At 39.3% G+C, this 26008-nt stretch overlaps 1 protein-coding gene across 1 annotated transcript in view; it reads right to left on the reverse strand.

Moving 5' to 3' along the window:
• Nucleotides 1–24490, reverse strand: part of LOC147344095 (cytochrome P450 2C21-like) — a 56943-nt gene extending 32453 nt beyond the window's left edge. Inside the window, exons 1-3 of the mRNA XM_086378802.1 lie at nucleotides 24308–24490; nucleotides 9577–9739; nucleotides 6153–6302 (exon numbers count right to left, since the gene is read on the reverse strand). Coding sequence (XP_086234928.1) covers nucleotides 6153–6302; nucleotides 9577–9739; nucleotides 24308–24475 — 481 coding nt within the window. The 5' untranslated portion in view covers nucleotides 24476–24490. The remainder of the gene's footprint in view (nucleotides 1–6152; nucleotides 6303–9576; nucleotides 9740–24307) is intronic.
• Between the last annotated feature and the right edge of the window lie 1518 nt (nucleotides 24491–26008).

Here is a 26008-nt window from a genome sequence, read left to right on the forward strand (position 1 = left end):
CTATACTCAATATGCCAGCAAGTTTGGAAAACTCAACAGTGGCCACAGGACAGGAAAAAGTCAGTTTTCATTCCAATCCCAAAGAAAGGCAATGCCAAAGAATGTTCAAACTACCACACAGTTACACTTATCTAACACGCTGCAAAGTAATGCTCAAAATTCTCCAAGACAGTCTTCAACAGCATGTGAACCACAAACTTCCAGATATTCAAGCTGGTTTTAGAAAAGGCAGAGCAACCAGAGGTCAAATTGCCAACATCCATTGGATCACAGAAAAAGTAAGAGAGTTCCGGGAAAATATTAACTTCTGCTTTATTGACTACACCAAAGCCTTTTACTGTGTGGATCACAAAAAAACTGTGGAAAATTCTGAAAGAGATGGGAATACCAGACCCCACCTGACCTGCCTCCTGAGAAATCTGTAGGCAGGTCAAGAAGCAACAGTTAGAACTACACATAGAATACAGACTGGTTCCAAATTGGAAAAAGAGTACATCAAGGCTGTATATTGTCACCCTGCTTATTTAATTTATGTGCAGATTATATCATGCAAAACGCCAGGCTGGATGAAGCTCAAGCTGGAATCAAGATCACCAGGAGAAATATTAAAAACCTCAGATATACAGATGACACCATCCTTATGGCAGAAAGTGAAGAAGATCTAAAGAGCCTCTTGATGAAAGTGAAAGAAGAGAGTAAAAATGTTGGCTTAAAACTCAACATTCAGAAAATTAAGATCATCGCATCTGGTCCCATGATTTGGGCTTCAAATCCAAATTTGGTCTTCATGGCAAATAGATAGGGAAACAATGGAAACAGTAACAAACTTTATTTTCTTGGGCTCTAAAATCAATGCAGATGGTGACTGCAGCCATGAAATTAAAAGACACTTGCTCCTTGGAAGAAAAGTATGACCAACCTAGAGAACATATTAAAAAGCAGAGATATAACTTTGCCAACAGAGGTCCATCTAGTCAAAGCTATGGTTTTTCCAGTAGTCATGTATGGATGTGAGAGTTGGACTATAAAGAAAGCTGAGTGCTGAAGAACTGATGCTTTTGAACTGTGATGTAGAAGACTCTTGAGAGTCCCTTGGACAGCAAGGAGATCCAACCAGTCCATCCTAAAGGAAATCAGTCCTGAGTATTCATTGGAAGGACCTATTATGAAGCTGAAACTTCATTACTTTGGTCACCTGATGGGAAGAGCTGAGTTGTTTGAAAAGACCCTGATCATGGGAAAGATTGAAGGCAGGAGAAGAAGGGGACAACAGAGGATGAGATGGTTTGATGGCATCACCAACTCGATGGACATGAGTTTGAGCAAGCTCTGGGAGTTGGTGAAGGACAGGGAAGCCTGATGTGCTGCAGTCCATGGTGTTGCAAAGAGTCGGATATGACTGAGCAACTGAACTGAATTGAACTATAAGCAGGTTAACAATATAAAATAAAGAATATTACACCACTTTTTGTTTTTTGACTCCTGACAACTTTTAAGCCTTACTTTTTCTTCTTCTGCTCACACCTGGAATAATTGATGTGATTGCTTCTTTGACACAAGCAGTAAGTTTAAACCACACAAACCCTGGTGTATACATTGGAACTCCACCCTCTAACCACCGTAAAAATTTCAAGCCGGTATCCTTTTCCATAAAGAGCAATATTGCATAGGAACCTGGAATGTCAGGTCCATGAATCAAGGCAAATTGGAAGTGGTCTAGTAAGACATGGCAAGAGTGAATGTCGACATTCTAGGAATCAGAGAACTCAAATGGACTGGAATGGGTGAATTTAACTAAGATGACCATTATATCTACAACTGTGGGCAGGAATCCCTCAGAAGAAATGGAGCGGCCATCATGGTCAACAAGAGAGTCTGAAATGCAGTACTTGGATGCAATCTCAAAAACGACAGAATGATCTCTGTTCGTTTCCAAGGCAAACCATTCAATATCACAGTAATCCAAGTCTATGCCCCAACCAGTAACGCTGAAGAAGCTGAAGTTGAACGGTTCTATGAAGACCTACAAGACCTTTTAGAACTAACACCTAAAAAGATGTCCTTTTCATTATAGGGGACTGGAATGCAAAAGTAGGAAGTCAAGAAACACCTGGAGTAACACGCAAATTTGGCCTTGGAATACGGAATGAAGCAGGGCAAAGACTAATAGAGTTTTGCCAAGAAAATGCACTGGTCATAACAAACACCCTCTTCCAACAACACAAGAGAAGACTCTACACATGGACATCACCAGATGGTCAACACCAAAATCAGATTTATTATATTCTTTGCAGCCAAAGATGGAGAAGCTCTATACAGTCAGCAAAAACAAGACCAGGAGCTGACTGTGGCTCCAATCATGAACTCCTTATTGCCAAATTCAGACTTAAATTGAAGAAAGTAGGGAAAACCACTAGACCATTCAGGTATGACCTAAATCAAATCCCTTATGATTATACAGTGGAAGTAAGAAATAGATTTAAGGGCCTAGATCTGATAGATAGAGTGCCTGATGAACTATGGAATGAGGTTCATGACATTGTATAGGAGACAGGGATCAAGACTATCCCCATGGAAAAGAAATGCAAAAAAGCAAAATGGCTGTGTGGGGAGGCCTTACAAATAGCTGTGAAAAGAAGAGAAGTGAAAAGCAAAGGAGAAAAGGAAAGATATAAGCATCTGAATGCAGACTTCCAAAGAATAACAAGAAGAGATAAGAAAGCCTTCCTCAGTGATCAATGCAAAGAAATAGAGGAAAAGAACAGAATGGGAAAGACTAGAGATCTCTTCAAGAAAATTAGAGATACCAAGGGAACATTTCATGCAAAGATGGGCTCGATAAAGGACAGAAATGGTATGGACCTAACAGAAGCAGAAGATATTAAGAAGAGGTGGCAAGAATACACAGAAGAACTATACAAAAAAGATCTTCACGACCCAGATAATCATGATGGTGTGATCAATGACCTAAAGAGTGAAAAAGTTGGCCTAAAGCTCAACATTCAGAAAATGAAGATCATGGCATCCGGTCCCATCACTTCATGGGAAATAGATGGGGAAGCAGTGGAAACAGTGTCAGACTTTATTTTGGGGGGCTCCAAAATCACTGCAGATGGTGTTTGCAGCCATGAAATTAAAAGACGCTTACTTCTTGGAAGAAAAGTTATGACCAACCTAGATAGCGTATTCAAAAGCAGAGACATTACTTTGCCAACAAAAGTTCATCTAGTCAAGGCTATGGTTTTTCCTGTGGTCATGTATGGATGTGCGAGTTGGACTGTGAAGAAGGCTGAGCGCCGAAGAATTGATGCTTTTGAGCTGTGGTGTTGGAGAAGACTCTTGAGAGTCCCTTGGACTACAAGGATTCCAACCAGTCCATTCTGAAGGAGATCAGCCCTGGGATTTCTTTGGAAGGAATGATGCTAAAGCTGAAACTCCAGTACTTTGGCCACCTCATGCGAAGAGTTGACTCATTGGAAAAGACTCTGATGCTGGGAGGGATTGGGGGCAGGAGGAGAAGGGGACGACAGAGGATGAGATGGCCGGATGGCATCACTGACTCAATGGACGTGAGTCTGGGTGAACTCCGGGAGTTGGTGTTGGACAGGGAGGCTTGGCGTGCTGCGATTTATGGGGTTGCAAAGAGTCGGACACAACTGAGCAACTGAACTGAACTGAACTGAACTGAATCCTTTTCTGGCTTTCTCCAGGCAATTTTGGGTTGGTTTTCTAGCCACTGTGTCCTACACAGAAAGCCTCATTATGTGAGTAATATAACTTTTCATATCCTATTGAGATGTGTGTATCTACCAATATCAACAATCAATATTGAGATGTTGGTAGTGTGAACCACTACCAACCTCAACAGTTATACTAAATTTTCAGTGGGAAATCCATCCTGCCTCTGCCTGGTGACTACTACCACAACACTCTACTTCAGAATTAAAAAACTTAGTAGGGATCAAAAAGTAGAAATTACAAGAAAAAAGATTCTGCTCAACATGTGAAATAAACTTATAACAGTTAGTTAACCAGTGACAAACTGGGCTACCCCAAGATGATGAGGTCTCCATAGTTAGGTGGAATCAGGCAGAGTCTGGGTGATCATAGGCAAGGAAGCTGAGAGAAGGTCATATTCACTATGGGAAAATTGAACCAGTTAATAATAAGCTGTTTAAAAGATACTTGCTCCTTGAAAGGAAAGCTATGACAAACCTAGATAATATATTAAAAAGTAGACATCAGTTTGCTGCAAAGATCTATCTAGTCAAAACTATGGGTTTTCCATAGTCATGAATGAATGTGAGAGTTGGATCATAAAGAAAGCTGAGTGCCAAAAAATTGATACTTTCCAATTGTGGTCCTGGAAAAGACTCTTGAGAGTCCGTCAGATAGCAAGGAGATCAAACAAGTCAATACGAAAGGAAATCAACCCTGAATATTCAATGGAAAGACTGACACTGAAGCTGAAGCTCCAGTACTTTGGCCACTTCATGGTAATAGCCAACTCATTGGAAAAGACTCTGATGCTGGGAAAGATTCAGGGCAGGACAACAAGGGGGTGACAGAGGATGGGATGGTTGGAAGGCATCACCAACTTAATGTACATGAGTTTAAGCAAACTCTTAGGGCTATTGAAGAACAGGGAAGCCTGGTGTGCTGTGGTCCATGGAGTCACAAAGAGTCAGGTATGACTTAGTGACTGAACAACAACAGCAACTTGCTAAAACCCAATATTTACTGATTTATTAATTGCATTTCCAAAATTTTACTCTAGAAAGTAATCAGGGATGTTCAATGATTAGTATAGATTGCATTGTTTAATATTATTAACAACAAAAAACTGAAATCAATCTATGTTGCCTAAAATAAACTATGGAACATCCAAAATAATGAACTACTATTCTATTTTGTTAATAATATTCGTGATAAACATTTTAAAATTAAGCATGTGAAAATATTTATTTAATATGCTAAGTTTGAACAAAAGGGTAGAGAATAATCTATGCAGGATGAGCCTTGTTTTCTTCTTCTGCCAGATCTTCCACCCATTCCTAGATAATATGCACCAAAAGTCCAAATGATGTTCATTGACACTCTACTGCCATCTTGAGAAACTTACTCAAAAGAAGAAACCCAAATCATGGAAATATTTGTAATAATTGCATTATTTATATGAGTAACACAAAAAAATGAGGGAGAAAACCCATCTGGACCATAATATAACATTAGTAAAAAAAAAAAACATGATGGTGAGTCATTGTTTAGAATATAGTGTTATTAAGTTCATGTTCTTCAAAAATTAAGCACTATGGTTTACAAAAGCACATATGTGTTAAGATCCTTATCTTTCTCCTTCCCTGTCAAGTCTCCTACTCACCCCTTTCTCTCTTATCCCCTCTTCCTGTCCTGCATGGGCATCCACACACGTGTACACTGAGCAGATGTGTGCTGCTGAAGCTCCCTCCCTTCACACCCACAGAGGAGCTGTAATACAGGCCTACTCAGAGAAGGATTTGGTGCAAAGTCCACACCTGAACCACTAATTTTGGTTCAGTTTTAATAAAATATCACTGATAGACAGGACTGTACAAGTTTAAGGTGCTGTAGCATAATGACATGACATGTTTATGTTGCAAAATATTTGCAATGCTTCTCAAGAAGTTGCAAAAAGTTCTCAAGAACCTGAGAATTTAGTCTTTCAAGTTACTAGCAGATTACCACAATCCATGTTCTCCTCTTCTTCCTGTGCACACAGCTAACCACATTTTCCAGCTCCTCATACAGTAAGGTGTGGCCCTGTGACTCAGTTATAGCCCATGGGATATGAAAGAACTTTTGTGTGCCACTGCCATATCTCACCTATTAAAAACACTACTTGTTCTTTTCTTTCTTCTTTACTATCCCCACTACCATTCAAAGAGATGAACTCTGGGAGCCACAGGAAGGCAACCATGTGCTGAAAGCATCAAAGGCCCTGGAAACCAGGTGCTTGAAAAGGCCATTATACCAGCAACTTCCCCTCCTGCTACCGTCATGTGAGCAGGAAGTCAACTTCTGTTGTATTTGAGCCATTATCTCTCTGTAGTCTACTTGTAATAGCATTTGGTCTGCCCAAGCAGTTACTGCTAATTACATAAAGAAATACCCACCATTGGTTTTTTTTAATGCTTCCACCAAACATAAGGCTTCCTCTTGAATTCTGTGTTCAATAGTCCTCTTCCCCATCCCCATATTCCTCAAAACCATGAGGGAGAAACGCCGAGTTTGCTTCCATTTTTCTCCATTGCTGAAAACAATTCCTATATTGACCAAAAAATAGAGAAGAAAAATCCATTACTATGAATTACAGCTTAGTCTTTAAAACAGGAAGTGATAATGACACCTAACAGGGGTTAAATATAATGGTGGCAGCCTCAGGAATTCCCACTGAGCCCAATTTCACCTGCCTCCTCCTCTCTTAACCCAGTTTAGTGTTGTACTGTGAGGACTCTTGGTTTTACGTATTACTACACTCTTCCTCATCCATTAGCTCCTACAAAAATCAATTCAATTCTGTGAACCAAGTATTTTGTCTCCATTTTATTGATGAGGATGCTAAAGATCATAGAGGCAAATGCTTGCTCTATGATGACTCAGCTAACAATCCATGGAGTCCAAGTTATAGGTTAAGGTTTTATTTTTTTTTTATTTTATTTTTAAACTTTACAATATTGTATTAGTTTTGCCAAATATCGAAATGAATCTGCCACAGGTATACCTGTGTTCCCCATCCTGAACCCTCCTCCCTCCTCCCTTCCCATACCCTCCCTCTGGGTCGTCCCAGTGCACCAGCCCAAAGCATCCAGTATCGTGCATCGAACCTGGACTGGCGACTCGTTTCATACATGATATTATACATGTTTCAAGGCCATTCTCCCAAATCTCCCCACCCTTCCCCTCTCCCGCAGAGTCCATAAGACTGATCTATACATCAGTGTCTCTTTTGCTGTCTCGTATACAGGGTTATTGTTACCATCTTTCTAAATTCCATATATATGCATTAGTATACTGTATTGGTGTTTTTCTTTCTGGCTTACTTCATTCTGTATAATAGGTTCCAGTTTCATCCATCTCATTAGAACTGATTCAAATGTATTCTTTTTAATGGCTGAGTAATACTCCATTGTGTATATGTACCACAGCTTTCTTATCCATTCATCTGCTGATGGGCATCTAGGTTGCTTCCATGTCCTGGCTATTATAAACAGTGCTGCGATGAACATTGGGGTACACGTGTCTCTTTCAATTCTGGTTTCCTCAGTGTGTATGCCCAGCAGTGGGATTGCTAAATCGTAAGGCAGTTCTAGGTTTTAGAACCAGCTTGTGCATTGTGAGTGAATTGTAGAAGAAACAACAAAAGGAGTCAGTTCTCAAGAGAGGGAGAAACAGTACTTGTGCATTTAGAAGGAAGTTCAAGAAAATCCATTCTTCAAATAGGGGACACAGTCACAGCTCTTTTCATTTTAACATTTTTCCTTATTTGTTAAATCTCACCCATGAAATATGGTCTTAACACCAAGGAAATTCAACATCAGACTTCCAGACTCAAGAAGAGATCAGGGGAAAAGACAATGCTCAAAAGGAACTTGTCCAAAAAGACGTTAAAGAACAACATAGAGGAGGAAAGGACCCTATTCAGGCCTTGTTTCTTTTTGTAGGAACCCAGTGACTGGCCAGAGGACTGTCTGGTATTAGGCCCAGCTACAAAAACAGATGAAAGACAATTCAAGGACTCAATTTAAAAAGCTTTTCCTAATATCATCTCTAATTAATACTCCAATTGATACTTAACAATGTTTCTTAATGATCCTCTTTTCAGAGTTTTTTGTGCTTTATGCTTTGTATTCTGCTGAGTACAAATATTTCCTGTGTTGTTGTTTTTTTTTTTTTTTAAAGAATAGAAAATTAAAGGCAAGCTTGGAAATATTCCAAACCCTTATTGGTTCTGTGCATACTATGCATGTTTCCAAAAATGTTTCTTAGCATCCATGACTTTGGCCAGAAAGCAAAATGTTTGATTAATAGGACAATTTAGTCATTTCCCTCCCTTCTCTTTCTCTTTCATTATCTTCAGTTCAGTTCAGTCGCTCAGTCGCGTCTGACTCTTTGTGACCCCATGGAATGCAGCACCCCAGGCCTCCCTGTCCATCACCAACTTCTGGAGTTTAGTCAAACTCGTGTCCGTTGAGTCGGTGATGCCATCCAACCATTTCATCCTCTGTCGTCCCCTTCTCCCCCTGCCCTCAATCTTTCCCGGCATCAGGGTCTTTTCCATTAAGTCAGTTCCTCTCATTAGGTGGCCAAAGTATTGGAGCTTCAGCTTCAGCATCAGTCCCTCCAATGAATACACAGGACTGATCTCCTTAAGGATGGACTGGTTGGATCTCCTTGCAGTCCAAGGGACTTTCAACAGTCTTCTCCAACACCACAGTTCAAAAGCATCAATTCTTTGGCATTCAGCTTTCTTTATAGTCCAACTCTCACATCCATACATGACTATTGGGAAAACTATAGCCTTGACTAGATGGACCTTTGTTAAGCAAAGCAATGTCTGTACTTTTTTTTTTTTTTCCAAATGTGATTTTTTTTTTTTTTTAGGTTTTTTTTTTTTTAAACTTTACAATATTGTATTGGTTTTGCCATATATCAACATGAATCCGACACAGGTATACACGTGTTTCCCATCCTGAACCCTCCTCCTTCCTCCCTCCCTGTACCATCCCTCTGAGTCATCCCAGTGCACCAGCCCCAAGCATCCAGTATCGTGCATCGAACCTGGACTGGTGATTCATTTCATATATGATATTATTCATGTTTCAATGCCATTCTCCCAAATCATCCCACCCTCTCCCTCTCCCACAGAGTCCACAAGACTGTTCTATACATCAGTGTCTCTTTTGCTGTCTCGTATACAGGGTTATTGTTACCATCTTTCTAAATTCTATATATATGCATTAGTATACTCTATTGGTGTTTTTCTTTCTGGCTTTTTAAAATGCTCATTATCTTACTCTACTTTTTAAATGTTCATTATCTTAACTGTCCATAATTTAAAATGAGCATCGCTTAATTGCAAATTAATGGAACATTAGTGATTAGATGGTTTGCTTTCACTGCATTTAAAGCTTTGTAGAGATACTGTGTCACGTTCATAGTTTTAAACATGGGTTGATGATCCTTCATGCTTCCCAGGTGACTCAGGGATAAAGAATCTGCCTGTCAATGCAGGAGACACAGGTCCAAGAATTCGATCCCTGGGTCAGGAAGATCCTCTGGACAAGGAAATGACAATCCACTCTAGTATTCTTTCCTGGAAAATCTCATGGAAGAGGAGCCTTGATGGCTACAGTCCATGGGGTAATGACAGAGTCGGACACAGCTTAGTGACTAAACAATAACAACGATTCTTTATAGAGAAATGTTGGAATTACGATGTCGTTGTAAACTTCTCCAAGTACCTGTAATTTCTCAATTCTTTAGCCTTTTTGAATCTTTCCAACCTACAATTCCCACACTCCTCAAATAAAAACATACCTAATCCCTGGTTGATGTTGTCTGCTGCTGGTAAACTGCCTCTGGCAGAAAATTCCTCACTCTGATCAATTAGGACTTGCTTCACTGCTTCATATCCATGCAACACCACAGTGGGCTTCATGCCAAAATACAGAGTGAACACAGGACCATAATCTTCTGCTAGCTGGAAAAGGAACAGGAGATGTAAGAACAGTGAGCATTTCAAAACTGAAAAAATAGATAATGTGGGAAATACTTTTAATTTTCATAAGATACACTTCAATATTCATTCATCCATTATAAAAAACTTCAACTTCTAGAACCAGTAATTTAGTATGAAATCACATATTTCCAATGGTAATTACCATTATATGACTAGTAATACTGTTATTATTATCATCACCATCAATAGTAATCCCTTATTCAGCTGCTACTATGTGACAGAGGCTATAGTATGAATTCTATATTGTTCTGTTAAGCTTTTTTCTGCCAAATCTATAATTACACCAAAATTCCTCTTCTTTCTTATAGTTATAATAAATAATACATTTCTCCTCTGGTTTAAGGAAAGGTGCTTATCTCCCCCACACGCAAACTAAAAATCATTCCTCATTATCCATTCTCCACATATTTTTAGCACCAGAGACCTCTAAGCTTTCATAATACATAAGGACATAGTCATAAACATTTTCCAGCTTCCCTGTGTAGTGATGTGAGTGAGGTCTTTCTATCATGGAAACTTATTCAATGTAAAACATGATATAGGACTTGCAGTCTTTCAGCTTGTCCAATATTTCACTCCTTCTGCTACCTTACAATTTATTCTCTGTACAGCAACCAGACTGATTTTTTCACAAAGCAAATGTTGAGATACATCACACTGATTTGATGCTAAAGACCAATGTTCTGACTCCTGTTTACATCTCCAAACTTATCGCAGAACATGTTTTTACTTACTCTTGGAGCTATAACCAGACTAGTCTTATGTCAGGGACTCCAAACATAATTAATCTCCAAATTAAAAAAGAATGGAACAAACAAGCACTTTACCAGGTTACAGTCTTATTTTCCTTATTTCATGGCTGCAGTCACCATCTGCAGTGATTTTGGAGCCCCCCCCCCAAATAAAGTCTGACACTATTTCCACTGTTTCCCCATCTATTTCCCATGAAGTGATGGGACCGCATGCCATGATCATAGTTTTCTGAATGTTGAGGTTTAAGTCAACGTTTTCACTCTCCACTTTCACTTTCATCAAGAGGTTCTTTAGCTCTTCTTCACTTTCTGCCATAAGGGTGGTGTCATCTGCATATCTGATGTTATTGGTATTTCTCCAAGCAATCTTGATTCCAGCTTGGGCTTAATCCAGCCCAGTGTTTCTCATGATGTACTCTGCATATAAGTTAAATAAGCAGGGTGACAATATACAGCCTTGATATACTCCTTTTCCTATTTGGAACCAGTCTGTTGTTCCATGTCCAGTTCTAACTGTTGCTTCCTGACCTGCATTTAGGTTTCTCAAGAGGCAAGTCAGGTGGTCTGGTATTCCCATCCCTTTCAGAATTTTCCACAGTTTCTTGTGATCCACACAGTCAAAGGCTTTGGCATGTCAATAAAGCAGAAATAGATGTTTTTCTGGAACTCTCTTGTTTTTTGATGATCCAGCAGATGTTGGCAATTTGATCCCTGGTTCCTCTGCCTTTTCTAAAACCAGCTTGAACATCTGGAAGTTCATGGTTCACGTATTGCTGAAGCCTAGCTTGGAGAATTTTGAGCATTACTTTATCAGCATGTGAGATGAGTGCAATTGTGCGGTAGTTTGAGCATTCTTTGGCATTGCCTTTCTTTGGGATTGGAATGAAAACTGACCTTTTCCAGTCCTGAGGCCACTGCTGAGTTTTCCAAATTTGCTGGCATATTGAGCACAGCACTTTCACAGCATCATCTTTTAAGATTTGAAATATCTCAACTGGAATTCCATCACCTCCACCAGCTTTGTTTGTAGTGATGCTTTCTAAAGCCCACTTGACTTCACATTCCAGGATGTCTGGCTCTAGGTGAGTGATCACACCATCGTGATTATCAGGGTCGTGAAGATCTTTTTTGTACAGTTCTGTGTATTCTTGCCACCTCTTCTTAATATCTTCTGCTTCTGTTAGGTCCATACCATTTCTGTCCTTTATCGAGCCCATCTTCGCATGAAATGTTCCCTTGGTATCTCTAATTTTCTTGAAGAGATCTCTAGTCTTTTCCATTCTGTTTTTCTCTATTTCTTTGCATTGATTGCTGAGGAAGGCTTTCTTATCTCTTCTTGCTATTCTTTAGAACTCTACATTCAGATGCTTATATCTTTCCTTTTCTTCTTTGCTTTTCACTTCTCTTATTTTCACAGCTATTTGTAAGGCCTCCCCAGACAGCCATTTTGCCTTTTTGCATTTCTTTTTCTTGGGGATGGTCTTGATATCAGCTCTAATTTCACTTCCTCAGAGAAACTTCTGCTAACTACCCCTCTTACCCCTAATTCTTCAAGTTACACTGCCTGTTTCGACTGTGTTTCTATTACTTGTTTTGTATCCATATGTTTACTTGCATGATTGTTTCATAAATACAAGCCTGGTGTTGGGTGGTAAAGAATCTGCCTGCAAGGCAGGAGATGTTGTTTCGATCCCTGGGTTGGGGAGATCCCCTGGAGAAGGAAATGGCAACCCACTCCAGTATTCTTGCCAGGGAAAACCCATGAAGATGAGCCTGGGGGCCTACAGTCCATGGGGTTGCAAAAGAGTCAGACATAACTTGGCAACTAAACCACAACACCACATTGTATGTTTTGACCTGGGTTCAGTCCCTGGGTTGGGAAGATCCCCTGGAAAAGTACATGGCAATGCACTCCAGTATTCTTACCTGGAGAATACCCATGGACAGAGGAGCCTGGCAGGCTGCAGTCCATGGGGTCACAAAGAGTTGGACACAGCTGGGCAACTAAGTGCAGCATGATGCATCCATACATTTATCTGCATGATTGTTCCATAAATACACACCTATCATCTAGATGGTAAATTCCATAACATTAGGGTTGTTTTTTTTTCATTCATCTTTGAAAATCCCAAAATCTAACATACTTATTATTGAAATTAAAAATGTGAAGTTGCTCAGTCATGTCAGGCTCTTTGCAACCCCATGAAGTGTAGCCTGCCAGGCTCCATCCATGGGATTTTCCAGGCAAGAATACTGGAGTGGGTTTCCATTTCCTTCTCCAGGGGATCTTCCCAACCCAGGGATCGAACCCAAGTCTCCTACACTGCAGGCAGACTCTTTACCATCTGAGCCACCAGGGAAGCCCTGATAAAATTAGGCATTTAGTAACTTGTTGAACATATAATATACTCAAATAACCTGTGCAAAATAATTCTTATTTACATTTTAAAGACATGGAAATTAAAATCAAGAGATATTTTTAAAACTTAACCAGAAAAAAAAAGAAAAAACTTAACCAAGGCTGTGATTTAACAACTGCATACTCTGGAGTGCTAACACAATCTTCAAAACCAGATCCAAACACAAAGAAAGCAGTTTCATTGGGCAGTACTCTGACAACTAATTGTCTCAGAGAAGCCTGATTTCAGATAATTCCTTCAAGATTTAGAGTTATTGCTCTATTAAATAGCTAAGAGTAGAAGCATTATTCATTCATTTGTTGAGATAATAGAAACTGAATTTTCCTAAATTCGGTTTTACTTATTTCCTTGATTTCAGTCTACTTTTTGGAAAATTTTAGTTTTGTCACTCTGTAAATGAGTAGATTTTTTACTTAAAGAAATTTTCATTGCCATTAAAATTACCAAAGGATAATTACTATAAAGGGAACCTATGTCACAATATTCAGCAGTGGCCACAGGACAGGAAAAGGTCAGCTTTCTTTCCAATCCCAAAAACAGGCAATGCCAAAGAATGCTCAAACTACCGCACAGTTGCATTCATCTCATATGCTAGTAAAGAAATGCTCAAAATTCTCCAAGCTAGGTTTCAGCAATACGTGAACCACGAACTTCCAGATGTTCAAGCTGGTTTTAGAAAAGGCAGAGGAACCAGAGATCAAATTGGAACATCTGCTGGATCATCGAAAAAGCAAGAGGGTTCCAGAAAAACATCTATTTCTGCTTTATTGACTAAGCTAAAGCCTTTGACTGTGTGGATCACAAGAATCTGTGGAAAATTCTGAAAGGGATGGGAATACCAGATCCCACCTGATCCGCCTCTTGAGAAACCTGTATGCAGGTCAGGAAGTAACAGTTAGAACTGGACATGGAACAACAGACTGGTTCCAAATAGGAAAAGGAGTATATCAAGGCTGTATATTGTCACCCTGCTTATTTAACTTATATGCAGAGTACATCATGAGAAATGCTGGGCTGGAGGAAGCCCAAGCTGGAATCAAGATTGCCATGAGAAATATCAATAACCTCAGATATGCAGATGACACCACCCTTATGACAGAAAGTGAAGAAGAACTAAAGAGCCTCTTGAAGAAAGTGAAAGAAGAGAGTGAAAAAGTTGACTTAAACCTCAACATTCAGAAAACTAAGATCATGGCATGCGGTCCCATCACTTCATGGGAAATAGATGGGGAAACAGTGGAAACAGTGTCAGACTTTATTTTGGGGGGCTCCAAAATCACTGCAGATGGTGTTTGCATCCATGAAATAAAAAGAAGCTTACTTCTTGGAAGGAAAGTTATGACCAAATTAGATAGCGTATTAAAAAGCAGAAACATTACTTTGCCAACAATGGTCCATCTAGTCAAGGCTATGGTTTTTCCAGTAGTCATGTATGGATGTGAGAGTTGGACTACAACGAAAGCTGAGCACCGAAAAATTGATGCTTTTGAACTGTGGTGTTGGAGAAGACTCTTGAGAGTCCCTTGGACTGCAAGGAGATCTAACCAGTCCATCCTAAAGGAAATCAGTCCTGAGTGTTCATTGGTAGGACTGATATTGAAGCTGAAACTCCAATACTTTGGCCACCTGATGGGAAGAGCTGACTCATTTGAAAAGACCCCGATGCTGGGAAAGATTGAAGGCAGGAGGAGAAGGGGACGACAGAGGATGAGATGGTTGGATGGCATGACGGACTCAATGGATATGAGTTTGGATAATGGACAGGGAGTTGGTGATGGACAGGGAGGCCTGGCGTGCTGCAGTTCATGGGATCGCAGAGAGTCAGAGATGACTGAGTGACTGAACTGAACTGAACTGAACTGGATATAGGGTTATTGTTATCATCTTTCTAAATTCCACTATATGCATTAGTATACTGTATTGGTGTTTTTCTTTCTGGCTTACTTCACTCCGTATAATAGGCTCCAGTTTCATCCACCTCATTAGAACTGATTCAAACATGTTCTTTTGATGGCTGAATAATATTCCATTGTGTATATGTACCCTGCTTTCTTATCCATTAGTCTGTTGATGGACATCTAGGTTGCTTCCATGTCCTGGCTACTATAAACAGTGCTGCAATGAATATTGGGGTACACGTGTCTCTTTCAATTCTGGTTTCCTCAGTGTGTATTCCCAGTAGTGGGACTGTTGGGTCATATGGCAGTTCTATTTCCAGTTTTTTAGGGAATCTCCACACTGTTCTCCATAGTGGCTGTACTAGTTTGCATTTCCACCAACAGTGTAAGAAAAGGTTCCCTCTTCTCCACACCCTCTCCAGCATTTATTGCTTGTAGACTTTTGGATAGCAGCCATTCTGACTGGCATGAAATGGTACCTCATTGTGGTTTTGATTTGCATTTCTTTGATAATGAGTGATGTTCAGCACCTGTTCATGTGTTTGTTAGCCATATGTATGTTTTCTTCGGAAAAATGTCTGTTTGGTTCTTTGGCCCATTTTTTTGATTGGGTCGTTTATTTTTCTGGAATTGAGCTGCAGGAGTTGCTTGTATATTTTTTAGATTAATTCTTTGTCAGTTGCCTCGTTTGCTATTATTTTCTCCCATTCTGAAGGCTGTCTTTTCACCTTGCTTATAGTTTCCTTCATTGTGCAAAAGCATTTAAGTTTAATTAGGTCCCATTTGTTTATTTTTGCTTTTATTTCCAATATTCTGGGAGGTGGGTCATAGAGGATCCTTCTGTGGTTTATGTCAGAGAGTGTTTTGCCTATGTTTTCCTCTAGGAGTTTTATAGTTTCTGGTCTTACATTTAGATCTTTAATCCATTTTGAGTTTATTTTTGTGTAAGGTGTTAGAAAATGTTCTAGTTTCATTCTTTTACAAGTGGTTGACCAGTTTTCCAGGCACCACATGTTAAAGAGATTGTCTTTTCTCCATTGTATATTTTTGCCCCCTTTGTCGAAGTTAAGGTGTCCATAGGTGCGTGGATTTATCTCTGGGCTTTCTATTTTCTTCCATTGATCTATATTTCTGTCTTTGTGCCAGTACCATACTGTCTTGATGACTGTGGCTTTGTAGTAGAGCCTGAAGTCAGGCAGGTTGATTCCTCCAGTTCCATTCTTCTTTCTCAAGATTGCTTTGGCTATTTGAGGTTTTTTGTACTTCCATACAAATTGTGAAATTATTTGTTCTAGCTCTGTGAAAAATACCATTGGTAGCTTGATAGGGATTCCATTGAATCTATAGATTGCTTTGGGTAGTATACTCATTTTCACTATATTGATTCTTCCGATCCATGAACGTGGTATATTTCTGCATCTGTCTGTGTCCTCTATGACTTCTTTCATCAGTGTTTTATAGTTTTTTGTATATGTCTTTTGTTTCTCTAGGTAGATTTATTCCTAAGTATTTTATTCTTTTCTTTGCAACGGTGAGTGGAATTGTTTCCTTAATTTCTCTTCCTGTTTCCTCATTGTTAGTGTATAGGAGACTGATGCGCTGCCCACTGCGCTAAGGAGGCAGATTGTTAGTGTATAGGGATGCAAGAGATTTCTGCATGTTAATTTTATATCCTGCAACTTTACTATGTTCATTGATTAGCTCTAGTAACTTACTGGAGGAGTCTTCAGGGTTTTCTATGTAGAGGATCATGTCATCTGCAAACAGTGAGAGTTTTACTTCTTTTCCCATCTGGATTTCTTTATTTTTCCTTTCTGACTGCTGTGGCCAAAACGTCCAAAACTATGTTGAGTAGTAGTGGTGAAAGTGAGCACCCTTGTCTTGTTCCTGACTTTAGGGGAAATGCTTTCAATTTTTCACCACTGATGATAATGTTTGCTGTGGGTTTGTCATATATAGCTTTTATTGTGTTGAGGTATGTTCCTTCTATTCCTGCTTTCTGCAGGGTTTTTATCATAAATGGATGTTGAATTTTGTCAAAGGCTTTCTCTGCATCTTCTGAGATAATCATAAGGTTTTTATCTTTCAATTTGTTAATGTGGTGTATTATACTGATTGATTTGTGGATATTAAAGAATCCTTGCATCCCTGGGATAAAGCCAACTTGGTCATGATGTATGATCTTTTTAATATGTTGTTGGATTCTGTTTGCAAGAATTTTGTTAAGGATTTTTGTATTCATCAGTGATATTGGCCTGTAGTTTTCTTTTTTTGTGTGGCATATTTGTCTGGTTTTGGTATTAGGGTGATGGTGGCCTCATAGAATGAGTTTGGAAGTTTACCTTTCTCTGCAAGTTTCTGGAAGAGGTTGAGTAGGATAGGTGTTAGCTCTTCTCTAAATTATTGGTAGAATTCAGCTGTAAAACTATCTCAACCTGGGCTTTTGTGTGCTGGAAGATTTATGATTACAGTTTCAATTTCCATGCTTCTGATGGGTCTGTTAAGATTTTCTATTTCTTCCTGGTTCAGTTTTGGAAAGTTATACTTTTCTAAGAATTGGTCCATTTCTCCAAGTTGTCCATTTTATTGGCATATAATTGCTGATAGTAGTCTGTTATGATCCTTTGTATTTCTGTGTTGTCTGTTGTGATCTCTCCATTTTCATTTCTAATTTTGTTGATTGGATTCTTCTCCCTTTGTTTCTTGATAAGTCTGGCTAATGGTTTGTCAATTTTATTTATCTTCTCAAAAAAACAGCTTTGGGGTTTGCTATGGTCTCCTTTGTTTCTTTTGCATTTATTTCTGCCCTAATTTTTAAGATTTCTTTCCTTCTACTAACCCTGGAGTTCATTTCTTCCTTTTCAAGTTGCTTTAGGTGTAGAGTTAGGTTAGTTATTTGCCTTTTTTCTTGTTTCTTGAGGTAAGCTTGTATTGCTATGAACCTTCCCCTTAGCTCTGCTTTTACAGTGTCCCACAGGTTTGGGGTTGCTGTGCTTTCATTTTCACTCATTTCTATTCACATTTTTATTTCTTTTTTGATCTCTTCTGTGATTTGTTGGTTATTCAGCCGCGTGTTGTTCAGCTTCCATATGTTAGAATTTTTAATAGTTTTTCTCCTGTAATTGACATCTAATCTTACCACATTGTGGTCAGAAAAGATGCTTGGGATGATTTCATTTTTTTGAAATTACCAAGGCTATATTTATGGCCCAGGATGTGATCTATCCTGGAGAAGGTTCCATGTGCACTTGAGAAAAAGGTGAAATTCATTGTTTTGGGGTAAAATGTCCTATAGATATCAATTAGGTCTAGCTGGTCTATTGTATCATTTAAAGTTTGTGTTTCCTAGTTAATTTTCTGTTTAGTTGATCTATCCATAGGTGTGAGTGGGGTATTAAAGTCTCCCACTATTATTGTGATATTGTTAATTTCCCCTTTCATACTTGCTAGCATTTGTCTTACATATTGTGGTGCTCACTTGTTGGCTGCATATATATTTATAATTGTTATATCTTCTTGTATTGATCCTTTGATCATTATGTAGTGTCCTTCTTTGTCTCTTTTCACAGCCTTTGTTTTAAAGTCTATTTTATCTGATATGAGTACTGCTACTCCTGCTTTCTTTTGGTCTCTATTTGCATGGAATATCTTTTTCCAGCCCTCCACTTTCAGTCTGTATGGGTCCCTTATTTTGAGGTGGGTCTCTTGTAGACAACATATATAGGGGTCTTGTTGTTGTATCCATTCAGCCAGTCTTTGTCTTTTGGTTGGGGCATTCAACCCATTTATGTTTAAGGTAATTATTGATAAGTATGATCCCGTTGTTATTACTTTGTTGTTGTGGGTTTGAGTTTATACATCCTTTCTGTGTTTCCTGTCTAGAGAAGATCCTTTAGCATTTGTTGGAGAGCTGGTTTGGTAGTGCTGAATTCTCTTAGCTTTTGCTTGTCTGTAAAGCTTTTGATTTCTCCTTCATATTTGATTGAGATCCTTGCTGGGTACAGTAATCTGGGCTGTAGGTTATTTTCATCACTTTAAGTATGTCCTGCCATTCCCTTCTGGCCTGAAGATTTTCTATTGAAAGATCAGCTGTTATCCTTATGAGAATCCCCTTGTGTGTTATTTGTTGTTTTTCCCTTGCTGCTTTTAATATTTGTTCTTTGTGTTTGATCTTGTTAATTTGACTAATATGTGTCTTGGGGTGTTTCGCCTTGGGTTTATCCTGTTTGGGACTCTCTGGGTTTCTTGGACTTGACTTCCTTCCCCATTTTAAGGAAGTTTTCAACTATTATCTACTCAAGTGTTTTCTCGTGGTCTTTCTTTTTGTCTTCTTCTTCTGGGACTCCTATGATTCGAATGTTGGGACATTTAACATTAACAAATGAGATTGTCCTCATTTCTTTTAATTCGTTTTTCTTTTTTCCTCTCTGATTCATTTATTTCTACCATTCTATCTTCTACCTCACTTATCCTATCTTCTGCCTCCGTTATTCTACTGTTGGTTCCCTCCAGAGTGCTGTTTATCTCATTCATTGCACTATTCATTATATATTGACTCTTTTTTATTTCTTCTAGGTCCTTGTTAAACCTTTCTTGCATCTTCTCAATCCTTGTCTTCAGGCTATGTATCTGTAACTCCATTTTGTTTTCAAGATTTTGGATCATTTTCACTATCATTATACGGAATTCTTTATCAGGTAGATTCCCTATCTCTTCCTCTTTTGTTTGGTTTTGTGGGCATTTATCCTGTTCCTTTACCTGCTGAATATTTCTCTGCCTTTTCCTCTTATTTATATTGCTATGTTTGGAGTGGCCTTTCCGTATCCTGGCAGTTTGTGGTTCCTCTTTATTGTGAAGGCTCCTTGCTCTGGGTGAGGTTGGACTGGTGGCTTGTCAAGGTTTCCTGGTTAGGGAAGCTTGTGTCGGTGTTCTGGTGGGTGGAGCTGGGTTTCTTCTCTCTGGAGTGCAATGAAGTGTCCAGTACTGAGTTTTGAGATGTCAGTGGGTTTGGTGTGACTTTGGACAGCCTGTATATTGAAGCTCAGGGCTATGTTCCTGTGTTGCTGGAGAATTTGCTTGGTATGTCTTGCTCTGGAACTTGTTGGCCCTTGGATGGTGCTTGATTTCAGTGTAGGTATGGAGGCTTTTGATGAGTTCCTATTGATTAATGTTCCCTGGAGTCAGGAGTTCTCTGGTGTTCTCAGGATTTGGACTTAAGCCTCCTGCCTCTGGTTTCCAGACTTATTTTTACACTAGCTTCAAGATTTCTCCATCTATACAGCACCGATGATAAAACATCTAGGTTAATGATGAAAAGTTTCTCCACAGTGAGGTACACCCAGAGAGATACATAGAGTTAAATGGAGAAGAGAAGAGGAAAGAGGGAGATAGAGGTGACAAGGAAGAGAAGTGGGGGAATCAGAAGGGAAGAGAGCAAGCTAGCCAGTAATCACTTCCCTATGTGCTCCCCACAGTCTGGATCCCTCATAGATGTTCACGGAGTTACACAGAGAAGAGAAAAGGAAGGAAGGAGACAGAGGTGGTCAAGAGGATAAAAGGGGGAATCAAAAGGAGACAGATCCAGCCAGTAATTAGTTCCCTAACTAAGATCATGGCATCTGGTCCCATCACTTCACAGGAAATAGATGGGGAAACAGTGGAAACAGTGTCAGACTTTATTTTCGGGGGCTCCAAAATCACTGCAGATGGTGATTGCAGCCATGAAATTAAAAGACACTTACTCCTTGGAAGGAAAGTTATGACCAACCTAGATAGCATATTCAAAAGCAGAGACATTACTTTGCCATCAAAGGTCCATCTAGTCAAGGCTAATGGTTTTTCCAGTGGTCATGTATGGATGTGAGAGTTGGACTGTGAAGAAAGCTGAGTGCTGAAGAATTGATGCTTTTGAACTGTGGTGTTGGAGAAGACTCTTGAGAGTCCCTTGGACTACAAGGAGATCCAACCAGTCCATTCTAAAGGAGATCAGTCCTGGGTGTTCATTGGAAGGACTGATGCTAAAGCTGAAACTCCAATACTTTGGCCACTTCATGAGAAAAGCTGACTCATTGGAAAAGATCCTGATGCTAGGAGGGATTGGGGGCAGGAGGAGAAGGGGACAACAGAGGATGAGATTGCTGGATTGAATCACTGACTCAATGGACATGAGTTTGAGTAAACTCTGGGAGTTGATGATGGACAGAGAGGCCTGGCGTGCTGCGATTCATGGGGTTGCAAACAGTCAGACACGACTGAGCGGCTGAACTGAACTGAACTAAAGTATTCTCCACAGCCTGGAACACACAAAGAGATTCACAGAGTTGGGTAGAGAAGAGAAGGGGAAGGGAGGAGATAGAGGTGACCTGGTGGAGAAAAAGCAGTCAAAAGGGGTAGAGAGCAATCAAGCTGGTAATCTCGCTCCCAGGTAAAAACGGGTGCTGCAGATTGGGTTCTTAAAGGTATAAAATTGATAACAAATACCAAAAAGCAAAGATTAAAAATCTAGAGTAGAGGTTAGATTCTCAAAAATACAATATTTAAAAAACAAAGTCACAAAAATTATAAAGTATATATATATATACATGAAGTTTGTTTAAAAATAGGGTCTTTTTTTTTTTTTTTTTCTTGGCAAGGTAATAGTAGGTTATAAATGTGGAGAAGGCAATGGCAAGCCACTCCAGTACTCTTGCCTAGAAAATCCCATGGATGAGGAGCCTGGTAGGCTGTAGTCCATGGGGTCACTACGAATCAGACGCGACTGAGTGACTTCACTTTGACTTTTCACTTTCATGCAATGGAGAGGGAAATAGCAACCCACTCCAGTGTTCTTGCCTGGAGAATCCCAGGGACAGCAGAGCCTGGTGGGCTGCCGTCCATGGGGTCGCACAGAGTCGGACATGACTGAAGCGACTTAGCAGCAGCAGTAGGTTATAAAAATGAAAATTAAAGCAGTAATAGAGGACTTAAAATTTAAAAAAAAAATTTTTAATGATAATTAGTAAAAATATATCTAGGACTTTCTCTGGAGCTTTTGTGGACAGTGTGGGGTCAGTTCATTATCAGATAGTTCCTTGGTCTGGCTTATACTTCTCAAGATCTATAGGCCCCTTCCTATGTAGTCAGTGCTAACTATAGGGTTTTAATCTATTGCACCTGTCAGTCACTTCCAAAGCGGTTCCCTCTGTTTATTTTAGCTTCTTCTGTTTGCTGGTCTCTTCAGTGTCTAATTTCCACCCTGACACAAGGGGGCGGTGGTGGTCACTTTTTTTAGGCTCACTTGTTCAGTACTGCTGTGGGGAGGGAGGAACATTGCTAACAAATATCACTGGCATGTGTGGGGAGTGCTTGCAGTGTCTGCCACACTGGGCTTACCCCAACTCACAGCGTGTGTGCTTTCCCAGTCTACACTGCTCAGGCTCTAGGTTGCTCTGCCAGGAACTGTCTGAGGCGGGCCCTGGGTTGCATGCACTTGTCAGGTCTAAGCAGCTCAGGTTCAGGTTCTTGGGTACTCCACAAAGGCACAGACTTGGTTGGACCTGCATTTTGTGCCCTTCCCAGGTCCAAGCAGCTCAGGTGACCAGGTGCTTGGCAAGCACAGTCGCCCCCAGTTGGAGGCTGCATCTTATCACCTCCCCAGCCACTCTTTTCTGGGTGTACAATGGGCATGCCTTCTCAAGTGTGCCGTGTGTCTCTTCTAGGGAGCTGATCTCTGGCTGCAACACTCCCAGTGGAAGTCAACCATCCAGAATCCCTAGAAGTCTTGGTTAGCAATGAAGCCTGCTTGCAGTTTGGTAGAGGATGCCTCTCTGGGGCCACAATTGTCCCCTTCTGGCTCTGGCTGCCATCGCCTACGTGTCTCTAGCGGGCGATGGGCCAGTCAGCAGCTGGCTAGCTCTGCTCAGTCCTTTGTTCTGTGAGCGGGCCTGGCAGTGTCTTATGTTAGGGCTTTTTGCGGGATAGCTATCCCACAGTTTGGGTTCCTATCTCATGTTAGTTCCCTCAGATTGCCCTCGGGGCATTCAGGCCCGGTCCTTACCCTAAGCAATGCAGCCTGCACCTCCCTGTCCAGTCCCCACTTGCTAGTGGCAGATTCGAGCGTCTGGGCTGCTTCTCCGCTGGGAGTTGCCATTAGGCACCTAATCTGTGGGTTTTATTTATTTATTTATTTATTTATTTTTCCTCCCGGTTATGTTGCCCTCTGAGATTCCAAGGCTTGCCACAGACCCACCAGTGAGAGTGTTTCCTGTGTTTGGAAGCTTCTCTCTTTTTTAAGACTCCCTTCCCAAGATGCATCTCCATCCCTACCTCTTTTGTCTCTCTTTTTATTTTTTATATTTTGTCCTACCTCCTTTTGAAGACAGTGGGCTGCCTTTCTGGGTGCCTGATATCCTCGGCCAACATTCAGAAGTTGTTTTGTGGAATTTGCTCAGCATTCAAATGTTCTTTCCATGAATTTGTGGGGGAGAAAGTGGTCTCCCTGTCCTATTCCTCTGCCATCTTAGGATTGCCCCCCAGAAAGAGAAGTTAAGGAAACAATCTTATTTACCACTGCATCCAAAAAAAAAAAAAATAATAACTAGGAATAAACCTACATAAGGAAATAACAGACCTGTCTCAGAAAATTATAAAACAATGATGAAAGAAATTGAAAGTGACAGAAACAGATGGAAAGATAAACTGTGTTTTTGAGTTAGAAGAAATCATATATAAAATGATCATACTAAGGCAATCTGCAGATTGCAGTTCTATCAAAATACCAATGACATTTTTCACAGAACTAGAATAAATAATTTTAAAGTTATATGGAAACACAAAACACTGCAAATAGTCAAAGGAATCCTGAGGGGGCGCAGAAAAAAAACTGAGCTGGAGGAATCAGACTCCCTGACCTCACAATATACTATACAACTATATTAACCAAAAAAGTATGATACTGGTACAAAAACAGACACATCTATGGAACACAATAGAGCACCCAAAAATAAACCCACACACTTACAGTGAATTATTCTATAACAAAGGAAGTAAGAATATACAACAGAGAAAAGATAGGGAATATCACCTATATTTTATAGTAACTATAAATGAAGTATAACCTTTAAAATTGTGAATCACTATACTGTACATCTGTAGCATATAATATTGTACATCAATTACACTTCCATTTTTAAAAATGAATAATAACTAAATGATAAAATCATGTCTGGGTATTCACTGGGCAATTCCCTTTAAAACCACTCTTTAAAAACACGGTGTCTGCAGTAACAAGAGTTGGTTGATTTGCCAGCATAAATGGGTTCCATAGGAGCTAATTCTGGTAATTTAAAATAAAAGGCTAAGCATACCAAAAAATTTTAATTAAAAAAAAAAAACTGGTGTCAAGAAAACAAACTGGGACAAGACATAGGGCTGTCTTACTTACTCATGGCAAACAACTGGAAGAAAATCACTCATACTTGCCTTGCTTATGGATTTGCTGACATTCTTAGTATTTATCTGGAAAATATTTCCAACAACTGGGAGAGGAGTGGGCCCAGGTGGCAGCTTCCCTTTGGCATGCCTCTGATTCCACAGAAAAAGGAAAATCAAAAAAGAAAGACAGGTCACCAGAACTACGAAGAGTTCCATTGGTGTGCTTCACATGAGGGCAACTGAAAGTTTAAAATCTAAAGACTTTTTAAAAATACTAAGTGCAGGCTTATCACCAAACATGCAATGAGTCTTTGAACTTTTGAATAAATATTGTTTTACCATCATTGCACTTTGGCCTGTCAGTAGATATTTAAACAAAAACTTATCAGCCTTAATACTGATAAATATCTAAGTTTTTGATGGAAATCCCAACTAAAAAATAACTCAATTCCTCAGAGATGACCACATATTAGTAGTGAAATTGAAGATATCAGATTTTCAAAGGGCTGGAATTCATGATCATGACAAACGATGAAAGAGAGTATCTCTGTGTCAAAATTCATCATCATATGAGCAGAAAAATAAGCAATTCCTTAGAGCCTTTTCTCAGAAGATCTATGGAAAGGCCACATCAAGACAAGGAAGCAGGGCAAATAAAGAAAAGAATAGGGAGCTGGTCTTATCTTAGAAAAGAGTAGAGGGATTCCAATGGTTTTTCAAGAGCTCTTTTCTTTGTGCCAGGAGTTCTGACACCATTTACTCCCAGAGAGAATGCAGGCCGGCAGACAGTAGATAAAAAAAGGAATAACAAATACTGAGGAATCCTCAAGTCAAGGAAAGAAATCACTCAAAGACATCAGTGGAAAGTCCTTTGACTACTTATCACCCACTCCCTTCTTTACATACCCATTTCCAATAAGGATCACATAACTTGAGCAAACATTGCATATTCACACTTAGGTGAGGAAATACACTCCAGAAAATATCTAAAGACTCACAGATATGAACAAAATTTCAAGACTTAAAAGCTATTTGAGGAACTTCAATAGCATAACAAACATCTAACTTAAAAATCATAGAACTAATCCCTGAAGAATTAAAAACAGAAAAAATGTTAAATAGAACATCATCAGATAAATTTAACCAAATAAAAAGTTAATGGAGAGATGAAAAGTTTTTGGTAGTTAAGAATGTGGTTGCAAAAATGCTTTTAATAAACAGATATGCTGAGTAATAAAATAGCTTTGCCTGCAGGTTGACTTATTTTATCAGGAAGATTCAGGGGGAACAGGGTTTCCACAAGAATAGAGTACAAAATAATAATGATAAAAACTGTAAACAAAGTTGAATGATATGGACAATAATTCTAGAAATTCTAGCAACTTTATCACAGGAGTTTCAAGGAGAGAGAAAAATAATCAAATGTATTAATAAGCAAAGGAAATGGAATAAATTTTTCCTATAATGATGAAAGATCCAAAGTACCCACCAAGTTCTAAGCAGGATTAAAGAGAAAAGACCGACACTCTCAAAATTTTGTGAAATGTGAGAACATCAAGGAAAACAAAAAAAAAAGCCTAAAATGCTCTAGAAAGTTAAAAGGAAATTATAAAGAATCAGACTCAATTTAGAATAAATCTTCCCATACACAATGCTTATAAATGATAGATAATAGTCAAGTAAAGCCTTCAAAAATTCAATAGGAAATGATTTTTAAAGTATTATTCTACACCAGATAAACTAGAATTT

The sequence above is a fragment of the Bos grunniens genome, chromosome 26 (genome assembly GCF_055505025.1).
Source record: "Bos grunniens cultivar Pamir isolate PY7600 chromosome 26, Bosgru_T2T1.0, whole genome shotgun sequence".
Classification (NCBI taxonomy): Eukaryota; Metazoa; Chordata; class Mammalia; order Artiodactyla; family Bovidae; genus Bos; species Bos grunniens.